This window comes from Chelon labrosus, assembly GCF_963514085.1.
Source record: "Chelon labrosus genome assembly, chromosome: 21".
NCBI classification, from domain to species: Eukaryota; Metazoa; Chordata; class Actinopteri; order Mugiliformes; family Mugilidae; genus Chelon; species Chelon labrosus.
Genome location: NC_140354.1, coordinates 19,627,259 through 19,639,924, shown reverse-complemented (window position 1 = coordinate 19,639,924; position 12,666 = coordinate 19,627,259). Strand labels below are relative to the sequence as shown.

The window sequence follows — 12,666 nt, the reverse complement described above, 5'->3', positions numbered from 1 at the left end:
GTCTCGTTGGATCATACCTTATCTTAACTTATTTAATCTATTTTCTAGTGAGATATTAAGGATGACTAAATGGTTGCCGTAGCAGTTGAAATCTCATCTCATCCCACCTCAGTAGATCTTATCTCATATTGTCCAATCTCATCTCATCTCATCACATCTCAACCTTTTTTATCTTAAATTAGGTCATCTCATCTCATCTCATCTCATCTCATCTCATCTCATGTCTCATCTCATGTCTCATCTCATCTCATCTCATCTCTTATCTCATATGGTCTTACCATCTTATCCCATCTTATCTTTCTTTATCTTGTCTCACAATAGATTTGTTTTCAACCGCCATCTTGTCTTCAGCCCTTGTCCACTTTTGGCTCAATCCCTTCTAGATCAATGTCCAAACCTATGGTAGTCTAAAACAAACAACTTTTCAGCTTCAGTAACATCCAAAACTACATTTTAATCTCATATTCCCATCAATGGGCTCCTTGCACGTAACTACTTCCTTACCGGAAATGCGGCTTGGTCTTTTCCGGTCTAAACATGGCGCTATTCTACACTAGATAAGATAAGATAAGATAAGACATGTTTATTGATCCCACATATGGGAAATTAACTTGTCACAGTAGCACAGAATTGTCAAAATATACAAAACAGTGACGAATAAAAAAAAAACACAAGTACTGATTGGAAACTTTATGGCTTACGTTAGCTTGCTAGCTTACGTTAGCTTAGGTTAGGCTAGGCTTGCTAGGCTAATAAACAATCCCGGTCTGACAGAATATGCGTGTTGTATTGTTTTCCAGTGTTAGGCGGAAAATGTCTATGTTGTGTCCTGTACGCCTACATGCATGTTCCTAACTTCTTATTGTGTTAATATGTGATTGGCATTAGTGTCAAACAAAGACAGGGCCACAAGTGAAGTCGCTGTACAGGCTTTCTGCTTCAGATCCATGAAGAAGCACGAAAAACCTCATTGTGTAAATGTAGGGCTGCACTTGTAATTTGTGTCAGAGTTCCGAGTTCAGCAGTTCCAAAAGGTTCGAGTTCAAGTTGTGTGTTGTGCTTAACATGGTCATTCTGAGTTCAACATCGCTTGGAAATCCGTGGTAACTTAAAACGCCGTTGAATTTAGATGATGACGTCCATGTGGGAACACAACAATGTTCATGATATTTTCTCTGTTGCCTCTGGAAAAAAACTCTATCTTTTTTAAGGCTCATTTTCCGTTGTTTGCTGTTTACGCCGCCGCCATATTTCGCCAAACCGGAAAAGGGTGAGCCGTATTTACCCGTTGCGGATATGACGTCAGGTTGCTATGTGCAAGGAGCCCATTATAATGCCTGAATCCATTTAATCTTATCTCGAGGTCATTCTAGTGAGACACTGGGGACCACTGCAGACAAATATGTAGGGTTGCCATAGTGGTAGCAATATCATCTTGATTTATGAAATGATCTCAGCATGTGTTATCTTATCTCCCCAGTTAGCTTAAGCTGTTCATCTTGACCTCGACACTTTTAATCACTCTTGCCAAAAAGTGCTCGATGTAGAGGGTCACATTTTAAAGGGTAAAACAACTAATACTAATATTGTTAATCACTGACCAATATATTATTGAGCTGGCAGATGTTTTATCTTATCTAAAGGCCTTTCCGGTGAGATATTAGAGAGCACTGTAGTTACATATTGTATATAGGGGTGCCATACACAGTGGCACATAGTGCTGTGGCTTTTTGTCTAAAAGTCACTGGGAACAGTACTTTCAGTGAAGAGATGTTGTCACAAAGTGTGGGCTGAGGTGACTGGAAAATAGGTATAGAGCTATGTTTAGACCAGCTCAACACCCGCATTGATATCTGCTATGTGGGTGGTGGAAGAATAATATTTCAGAATCTTTCAATTTAATCTGTGATGTATGTGTTGATGGGAACAGAGGAAGTTCTGAGGAAATTATGTGAAAGATGTTTGCACATTCAGTCTCACAGTCGGACAGCAGCGGCATCTGTTTGTCTCAGAGCAGTGACGAAGTATCTGTGTGAAACAGTTGTCAAATAAAAGCTGACAGATTCGCATCCTGTCCCACCTGAGCGGCGAGGAGCACTCTCTTTCTCGGTTGGTATTCGTCTCTCCCCGGGGCTCCAATAAAACTGCACAGACTGATGGATTTAGCTCCTGTAAAGGCACAAGGGGAGAGCAAATGCCTTCTTGTCAGAGGTCTGCTTCTCTTTTCAGTTAACCAAACAAGGCTTCGACCACTTCCTGCACACACGACACAGACGTGCTTCGTCTCCTGTGTCTTAGCTAGAGCTCAGTGCATTTGTCAGCGCAGACTGCACACACTCATTTACATTGTCTCACACACTCATAGCGAGGGAGAGCTCAGCTGGCTGCACTTTATGAGGTGCACCACTTTGACGAGCTGTGAACTCTGTTCAAAGGGAAATCGAGAGAGATGATGAATTGACACAGGAGCCGATACTCGCCCCCACACGCCTATCAACGCGTAGTGGCTCAGTTGCCGAAAGGCTTTTGTTGTCATGGCGATAACTAAATTGCGGCCTTCGTTTGCAAATGATTTTGCAAAACAAACTCATGTGCTCCACCTTACAGCGCGTCAGTGCAAGCTCATTATCCAGCAGTGACATTCCCCGGGGGGAAAAAAATTGATGCTGATGCATATTGTTGAAGATGATTATGTAAAAATGTCTTTTGCGCGAGACGAATGTGTCAACCCACCCTTGAATATTTGACACTTCTAAAACTGTTGGACGTTTGATAGCGCTGTTGTATAACTCCGCATTACATCAACAAGCAAGTATAAGTGTTATTATAATGTGGTAAGTATATCCACAAGAAGTTTTATAAGCGCATGAAATATGACTGCGTAAAATACGGCCCATGTCCCAGTCACTGCCAACAGTCATGAACCCTCAAGAGGTTTTCTAAAAGTCAAAAGATTATATAAACCGGCACAGATCCTGGATTTATAGTATAAACATTTGTCTCAAAATAGTACATAAATATTATAAATATATTCTGCGCAACAGCTCCAAATGTGAGAATGACATTTTTATGATAATGCTGATGAGACAATGTGGGAATTTTGGTACTAGTCTGTTTTCACTTCCAGTAGTGTAGTTTTCTGTTTTACACTTCAGGATATTATTGGCTACTAAAAAAAAAAATTGTTTTTGAAAGCTGATCTCACTTCTTCTTCCTTACAAACCACAACACATAAAAATACTTGCCAGAAATAGAAAAAAAAAAACCTAAGCACAAATGGCCTTATCTGTTGTGTACACCCTAGCCTGGAGTATTTATATAATTATTTGCGGTTATTAGTATTCACTATGTATACATATATATATTTTTTAAAATAAAACGAATTTTCTCACTTTTTTTTATAACACGAACATAAATACAGGTAAAAAATAGAAGTTATACTTATATTATTCACAATTACTAGCTACCCTGCTTTAGATTGTACTGTTAAATAAAGTTTTGAGGTTTGACAATCGCGCCATTTTCTTTTTAACCGTCGTTGAATGGCGCATGCGCGTATCACGTCAAGCGTCAACTGACAGGTAAGGTAATGACTAGCATAAATGCTAACAATGCAGAGATATTGATTGTACTGTAATTTGTATATAATTTATACAATATATAATTGTAATAATAGTAATAATAATATAATTTAATAAGATGACATTTAGCTAAATGTACTGAATAAACGTATTTTGTCTGTTAGTGCTTCTTTTGTTTTTAAGAAGCTAACGGCTATTCTCCGTTAGCTCGTGTTGACATTATAATTAGCTTGACGTAATAGCTAGCTAGCTTTTTTATTTTTTACCCATCCTCCCAGCTTCCAAAATAAAAATTTGACCCCATGTTTGTTTTAACAGGTGACACGATCAAAATGACGAGTGCAGATGTTGTTTATGACAAGATCCACTTCAGACATGACCCTAAATGGAGCGGCCGCATGGGGACTGCAGAGGGGGGCGGCGGGCTGCTCTGTGTGGCCTGTGTCATCGAAATGATTGAGAGTGAGGATGTTGCGGTGAGGACTATATAAATAGTTTTATCTTGAAGTAAGCTGTTCGTCATCTTTTTTGAGTAATAGATGTTGTTGTTTTTATTACAGGCCACAAAATGTAATGATGTTACTCATCCCCCTTGATGCACAGACTTTATTTACCCTCCTGTATCTGTCTCCCACACTGTTTGTGTCTCTGTGTGTGATGCAGTCAGCGAGGAAGTCTTTTGCCTTGTCTGGTGTCAGCGGGATGCTGAAGAGTTCTCCGGGGGCTTTGAGAGAGCTGCTCCGACAGGACCACCGAGTCTCTCTGCATTTCACAGCTTCTCTACTGGGTGAGAATTAGCAGCACATTTAGATCAGGCTGTGAATGAAAGTCTAGCAAGGAGGTGACAATAGTTTTATTATGTGGACTGATAAGTAAGAATGTTGTAGGCGGTGGAAATTTATTAGTTCCAAAATAAGGAGCATGAACAGCGAGCGTGACTGAGCGGTGTACAAAGCCTCCCTTGAGGACTGGAGTCGAATGATTTGGAGTAAAAAATCAGATTCATAATGTTTCTAATATTGCAGCTGTGATTTGAAGGCTTCAGTTTAATATTAACTGTAATAAACTTAAAATGGATGATGACGGACCATTAACGCATGAGATACCGTCGAAATATTTATAGGTTTATAGATGTGACTTGCTTCCCACACATATTTGTATTTGTTACAAGTTCTGCCATCAAGTTAAATAAAGTAATACTATTAATGAATAGGGTTGTCAAAGCTAATGTGATAATAATGCATCAAAGAACCATTAGAAAAAAAAACCATTAAGTATTTTAAGGCACAATTAACACAGACTTGTTCTGTGATTTGACCTTCGGCTTGACCCGTAGCTATGCAGCATTACGGCTGCAGAAACACGCCTTCTTGAGCAGATATGAAAAAAAGAAAAAGGGTATTTTGAACACCAGATGTTTCTCTCGACAAAACCAAAGTTATTTGCATTTACTGTCCATGTGAACTGATTTACCATGGGAGTACATCGAGCGTCGAATGCCACTCACCGTCCAATCGCACGGCTGATGCAGAGAGCCCTCCTCCCCCTCACCGAAGACCGACCGGGCAGGAAAGTTTGCAGTGGAAACACAACATATCCTCTGAGCATTCAGTAGCTTTGAGGTTATTGTGGGGAACATTCTGAGCAGTGTTTGTCATTATGTTGGCTTGTTGAAATGCTAATAACATACATTTGCATAAAGCGAGCATATTTTTCCACTCCCATGTTAATAAGAGGATAAAATATCCTTTTAAGGTACATTTAGAACAGAGAGAATCAAAAAGTAATGAATGAAGAGTGGCGTTCCTGCACTTAATCATGATTAAATATTTTGATTGACAAAACTCTGGGTCAGTCGTGCTGCATAATGCGTTTTCTATTGTTGCCTTTTTCATTTTATAATCGGATTGTTTTAAAATGACAGTTTTCAGTCTTGACAATGAAGAGAGAAACAACAAATAATCCGGGGGAAGAGACAGGGACATGAAAACATAATCACTCGACACACACATCGTGATTGTGTTTGTACTTCCAACCTTGATGAACAAGTGGTGAACATCTGTGCTCAGCCACCCGCTCCAGAAAGGGGGAGGGCAGGACGGGGTAGAGCGAAAACAGCAAAACACGCTCGGCGCGTATCATCATCTCGCTCGCTTTGGTGTGATTGCGTAACATTCCCACTCCTTGGAACTAATCTCCACGGTGTCGGGCCATTGTTGTGTTTGTGCTGCAGTCACATTACAGCTGTTCTGCACGCCAGACTGAACAATGGAGACAAGCGATCGTATTGCGTTACTAGAGTGGCGAGACAGAGAAACATTCACAACATTCATCAGTTTTACTAAGAAGATAAAAAAAGAAATGGATCCACAGATAATAGAGTTAATCTTAAGCATTATTATTGGATTAAAATGTAGGTTTGTGCAAACATTGTTTACGAAATTTATCTTTATAGTGTTTGGTTTTTTCATTCATTCATCTTTTATACCCGTTTAGTCCTGTTAAGGGTCACGGGGGTCTGCTGGAGCCTATCCCAGCTGTCATCGGGCGAGAGGCAGGGGTACACCCTGGACAGGTCACCAGTCCATCGCAGGGCCACACACAGAGACAGACAACCATTCACACTCACACACACACACCTACGGCCAATTTAGAATCACCAATTAACCTAACCAGCATGTCTTTGGACGGTCGGAGGAAGCTGGAGAACCCGGAGAGAACCCACGCAGACACAGGGAGAACATAATAATATAATCATTGAACACTTGCCACATATAAGTAATGATAGTTGATCGCTAGTGTACTTCCGGGCTTTAGTTGCCTTGGTAACCTCTCTTGTATGTTCCTGCCCCAAATGATTCAGAGCGAAACAAGCTCATTATGTAGCTGTGAGATAAATAAACGCGTATACTTGCATGCAATGTGGATGATTTTTTTTTTTTTAAGAACCCTGCACCCAAGCATCACGTTTTTTTGGCATTGTCAGCACTTTGAGGGTGACAATACAGTTTGGGTTTGTTGGAGACCACAGTCATGAGCTTCTCTTTCGTTTTGACGTGGTTGAAACCAAAGCTGTGGGTGATGTTGTAGCAAAGGTTCGGGGAACTCGATGTTGTTCACATTGATCAAAATCTCAAATTACTTCATTTTAAAGTTGAGCGCAGCTGTCAGTGGGTTTTTTTTTTTTCTCCTCTATTGCTTCAACTTGTAGAATTTCATTAGCATTACGTGGTCTTTGGTCACCTCATTGATGTTTCTTCCTGTGTGTCGTCCCTTTTTGGATAAAGCTAGCCTAGAAAACAAACCAGCTACCGTTCCATACAGAAGTATTTATTTCTTTTCTCTGATATGCTTGAAACTCGCCTCATAATAAAATCCCAATGGCGTGTTTCCAGACTCATATTCTGTTAATAATTGGGTCTGGTTACAGCAGGCTAAGATAAACTGTCATCATTTGTGTTTTCCTTTTTTTACTCTGCAGTTCTGTACTCCACTGATAGCAGGGTTATTAATTCTTTATGTACAAAATTACAATGCTTTAGATACCAAAATGCAATGATTCATGGGAATCTTTGAGCAGGGAATTAATTAGTACAGCAGTCAAACTCTCATCTTGGATGTCAGTAAAGTCCTCAATATTATGACAACCACAGTGCAGCCAGTAAGCCTATGGGATCGTGCATTAATATGCACAGGGAGAGTAGCTTTATAAGCCTTGTGTCATAGTGAATATTTTACTGCCTCAGCCTGTACATTATACTACCCATCACCGAATTACTTCTATTGGAGATGTGAGGAGAATAATAACTGGCAAATATCTTTGATGAGTATAAAGTCTTTAGTCTCTTCCACTGCTGTAATAATTATACCCCGGCGTGTTTTTATGATACCACACCATCACATGAGGTTACTTCCCCCCTGCTGGGTGAATATTAACATAAAATATCCGGCCTTAACCATTTTAACTTTAATCAAATTAGCACAATAACAGGATTTGTGGAAAAATGGTAAGCCTGTAAAAGCTCTGACGAGACTTAGAAGGAGCCTTTCACTAACAAAGACCAGGCCTTAATTGATTCAAAAGGTATGGAAGGATGAAAAGGGGTCGAGGAGTTGGGATGAAAATTGTTAAGCCGATGGGATGGAAAGGGATCAAAGAGGGTTGATGGGATGAAAGGGGTCAGGTTGATGGGATGAAAGGGGTCAAGGGGATGGGATGAAAATGGGTCAAGATCATGGAATGAAAAGAGTTCAAGGGGTGGGATGAAAATGGGTCAACGGGTTGGAATGAAAAGGGTTCAAGGGATGGGATGAAAGGGGTCAAGGGGATGGAATGAAAAGGATTGAGGGGATGGGATGAAAATGGGTCAAGGGGGTGGAATGAAAAGGGTCCAAGGGATGGGATGAAAATGGGTCAAGGGGATGGGATGAAAATGGGTCAAGGGGTGGAATGAAAAAGGTTCAAGGGATGGGATGAAAATGGGTCGAGGGGATGGAATGAAAAGGATTGAGGGGATGGGATGAAAATGGGTCAAGGGGGTGGAATGAAAGGGATTGAGGGGATGGGATGAAAATGGGTCAAGGGGGTGGAATGAAAAGGGTCCAAGGGATGGGATGAAAGGGGTCAAGGGGATGGGATGAAAGGGGTCAGGTTGATGGGATGAAGGGGGTCAGGTTGATGGGATGAAAGGGGTCAAGGGGATGGGATGAAAATGGGTCAAGGTCATGGAATTAAAAGAGTTCAAGGGATGGGATGAAAGGGGTCAAGGGGATGGGATGAAAATGGGTGAAGGAGATGGGACAAAAAGGGGTTGAAGGGAAGACATGAAGGGGGCGAAATGTGTAGATGGATGATTGTAGAGGAACTCAGGGATTGAGACTCAGGGTGGGGGCACATCTCAGGAAGCTTCCAGTCCCCTGGCTCCTGTCATGAAAGGTGGAAGAGAAAGCAGAGGAAAGGAAGGACCTACGAGAAATTGGTGGAGGTATGAGAGTGGGTGAGGGGATGGTAAAAAGTTGCCTGAAAGGATAGAATTAGAGGAGTTGAGGTGAGGGGAATCCGGAGATGCAATGAAAGAGGGAAGTTAAATCAGAGAAAAGAGCGGGATGTGGGATGAAAACTGGGAACTGAGAGAGAGGTGATTTGGTGAGGCATGGTCTTGTTCATGAACTAATAATAACAACTTCATTTTCATGTCTTTGTTTCGTGTGTTCTTTATATAGTTCTTGTCCTAAGTCATCCCTTTTACATTTACGGTGATATTCATTTTCTAAATTTATATTATGCCTCATGAGACGCGTTTGTGACGTCTGCTCGCTCTTTAAATCCAGCCTGTCATTGCTTTTCTGTCCCCAGGGATGCTTCAGACCGTGGAGAACCCAGTCACTCTGGAAAAGGTTGAGCAAGGTGAAGAGACGTCTCTTTGTGCTTTGAAAGATGGGTTTGTTTGTGCTCACATGCAAACACAGACACCGTACTCACTTCTTTCTTCATTTGAAGGCTCATTTTTACATTAATTTGTGTCTTTCATTGTTGCTCTTGGTATTTAATGTATGATTTAGGCCGATATTATATGCAGATGTTCATGTCTCCTCTCAGCAAAGCCACCATTTTTAGCGCTCAGACAGATTCGGATCAGTGCCGCCTCTCAAAATGCGAAAAATGTTTTTGCCGTGTGCAGATGACAAAGCGATTTTACGGTGGCGGACTTAAAATGCTTAAGGGAGCACTTTGCCCCAATAGCCCTCAGATTTTGACACTGCTTTTTGCTCTCAGCGCAGACGCTGAGTGAAGATCACAATATGAAACTCATTTGAGGACTATAAATAATGCAGTTATCATATCTGTGTGTGAGGAGAAACAAGGGAAGAGAAAGGAAGATGAAACTTAGCTGCCGTGTAAAGCAGACAACGTAATGACGGCTTTGATTTCAGCTAAGATGAATGCCGGCAATAACGCCAGATGTTAAAAACAATATGGACTGTTATATCACAGTTACTCACAAGATAAACACTGATTAAAGAAGAACATGGAATGAAACAAAGAATGCATGTTCTGTGAAACTGCTGCGAAGTGAATAAAGTCTATCTATCTATCTATCTATCTATCTTTTTGTTTGATATCTTTCTACGTGTAAGCATCTGTGTGTTTTCTTTTTTCTTTTAGCGCTCGTCCAGCTGCTCCTGGAGCTCCAGAGTGAGCTGTCTTTCCACTTTGTATTGGATGAGGTGAACAAACAGGTAAGACAAACACAAGCACAGACATACACTCACTAGACAAATCCTGTCCCCATAAAGGCTGTGTTTTCATTTTGTAGTACAATTGAATTCGACCCCAGAATGATCATACAGTCGAATTAGCACCTTTCCGACGCTGTATCAACATACACCGATCAGGCATAACATTATGACCACCTTCCTAATATTGTGTAGGTCTCCCTTGTTGCCTCCAAAACAGTTGTGACTCATCAGAGAATGGACATGGGCCTTCTGAGGGTGTCCTGTGGTGTCTGGTAACAGGATGTTGTTAGTGGGGGGGCTTTGAGGGGAGGGGCCTCTGTGCATCGTCCCATAGATACTTGATCAGTTTAGGATCTAGTGAATTTGGAGGTCAGGTCAACACCTTATGCTGTTCTTCGAGTTGTTCCTAAACAGTGTTTGTGGTTGCATCCTGCTGGGGATGGCTCCTCCCATCAAGGAGTGTCGTTGCTATGGGGTCGGGGTGCGTGGTCTGGTCTAGGTGGGTGCTACATGTCTAAGTTACATCCACATGAATGAATCCAAAAGTTTCCCAGCAGAACATTGTATTGTCACAAGATTGTCAATATTATTCACTTCTCCTGTCTGTGGTTTTAATGTTGTGGCTGATCGGTGTAAACTGAACATTAGAACAGTCATGAAGGGTGATTTAGTGCAGGACTGTTATATTAAAATACATTCGTTTTCACTAGTCTACCTAATATTTTGGCAAATGAGAGAGAGAAGCCCTCATGCGTGCAGGCGCATGTACGTATCCAACATCTTAAATTTTTTAACAGCGCTCGTGTAACTAACATCACATCCTCACAGGGATGTTTAGTAAACAGACAGTGAGCTTGTCTCCCTCTTGCCGCTGTTGTGTCACCTCAGGGGGAGACGCGAGTGAAGAAGTCTCACTCTGCAGCTGGTGCTGCAGGTGGAAAATAGCAAAGCTGTGTATACTGACGATGACAGAAAGGTAGAACACATGGCGCAGCAGACAGGTCTCATTTATGTGATGAGAATAGAGCCTGATTAGAAGTTTTTACACAAAATTTGTTGGAGAATATTGCATTTTATTGTGGTTTGCAAAGCTTTATTTGAGCTGAATTAATTACAGACCTCTGCCTCGGAGTAACCCTTTCCATGCCTGAGGTCCTTGTACTGGGAACAGACTCTAATCTATAATTAAAACACAACCTGGCTCCATATTCTGACTCATTCAGCGAGAAGGCCTTGTGGTGCTAATAGAACTATAAAGGATGTAGGAGTTGATGTGGCTGCGAGCTGCAGTGTTTTAGAAACATTCATTAACGTGTTATTGCTCTTATTGAATGTTGTACTCTTTACACTTACAGTTAAGGACGAGGACACAGATTGCACCTCAAAATCGTCCACAGATCTCAAGGTTGTTCTGTTTGGCCTCAGAGTTGTGAAGGTGTTATTTCTTTCAGATGGAAGTTTTAAAAAGCAGCCTTTGGCCTTAAGGGTATAACAGTAAACATACATACTGTACTGTGTGTGTAATAGCCTTGCTGAAGCGGAGTTTGTCAGCAAAAATGGAAGATGAAGAACATAAATCATTTTGAAAGTTGTGTTCTCTGCCTCGGCTGTGCAGCTACAACCGCCCAAAGTGGAGATTTTACAAAAAAAAAAACTAAATAGCTTAAAATAAATAGTGTACTGTAAAGAAGAGGGGTTTTCTCAACAACTAGGGAACAACACTGTACAAAACATGCACAGGAGAGAATTATGGGTTAATGTGTAGAGATCTGGCTTTAAGATGTTGACTATGTCTGTTTTCTGTTCCTAAGAAACAGTCACTGTTAATATGTCACTGCTCATTTTGTGCCAAATGACAAAAATTGCGTATGTGCCTGTGCTATCATCCAGACATGTTCCTTTACTGCAGATAGATACATAGATAGATAGATATAGATAGATAGATAAACGGATGGATGGATAGATAGATAAAGGATGGATGGATGGATGGATGGATAGATAGATAGATAAAGGATGGATGGATAGATAGATAAAGGATGGATGGATGGATGGATGGATGGATGGATGGATAAACTGATGGATGGATGGATGATAAACGGATGGATGGATGGATGATAAACTGATGGATGGATGGATGGATGGATAAATGATGGATGGATGGATGGATGATGGATAGATAGATAGATAGATAGATAAACAGATGGATGGATGGATAAACTGATGGATGGATGGATAAACGGATGGATGGATGGATAGATAGATAGATAGATAGATAGATAGATAAACAGATGGATGGGTTGGTGGTTGGATGGATAAACTGATAGATAGATGGATGGAGGGATGGATAAACTGATGGATGGATGGATAAACGGATGGATGGATGGATGGAGGGATGGATAAACTGATGGATGGATGGATAAACTGATGGATGGATGGATAGATGGATGGATGGATGGATGGATGGATGGATAAACGGATGGATGGATGGATGGATAAACTGATGGATGAATGGATGGATGGATAAACTGATGGAGGAATGGATAGATGGATGGATGGATGGATAAACTGATGGATGGATGGATAGATGGATGGATGGATGGATGGATAAACGGATGGATGGATGGATGGATAAACTGATGGATGAATGGATGGATGGATAAACTGATGGAGGAATGGATAGATGGATGGATGGATGGATAAACTGATGGATGGATGGATGGATGGATGGATGGATGGATGGATGGATAAACTGATGGATGGATGGATGGATAAACTGATGGATGGATGGATAAACTGATGATGGATGGATGGATAGATGGATGGATGGATGGATGGATAAACTGAT

At 41.1% G+C, this 12,666-nt stretch overlaps 1 protein-coding gene across 1 annotated transcript in view; it reads left to right on the top strand.

Moving 5' to 3' along the window:
• Positions 1 to 3,913: 3,913 nt before the first annotated feature.
• mei1 (meiotic double-stranded break formation protein 1) overlaps positions 3,914 to 12,666 on the top strand; it is a gene marked incomplete at both ends in the record, with an annotated part of 65,487 nt that continues 56,734 nt past the window's right edge. The window contains 4 exons of the mRNA XM_084570807.1: positions 3,914 to 4,057; positions 4,245 to 4,368; positions 8,938 to 8,988; positions 9,748 to 9,821. Coding sequence (XP_084426933.1) covers positions 3,914 to 4,057; positions 4,245 to 4,368; positions 8,938 to 8,988; positions 9,748 to 9,821 — 393 coding nt within the window. The remainder of the gene's footprint in view (positions 4,058 to 4,244; positions 4,369 to 8,937; positions 8,989 to 9,747; positions 9,822 to 12,666) is intronic.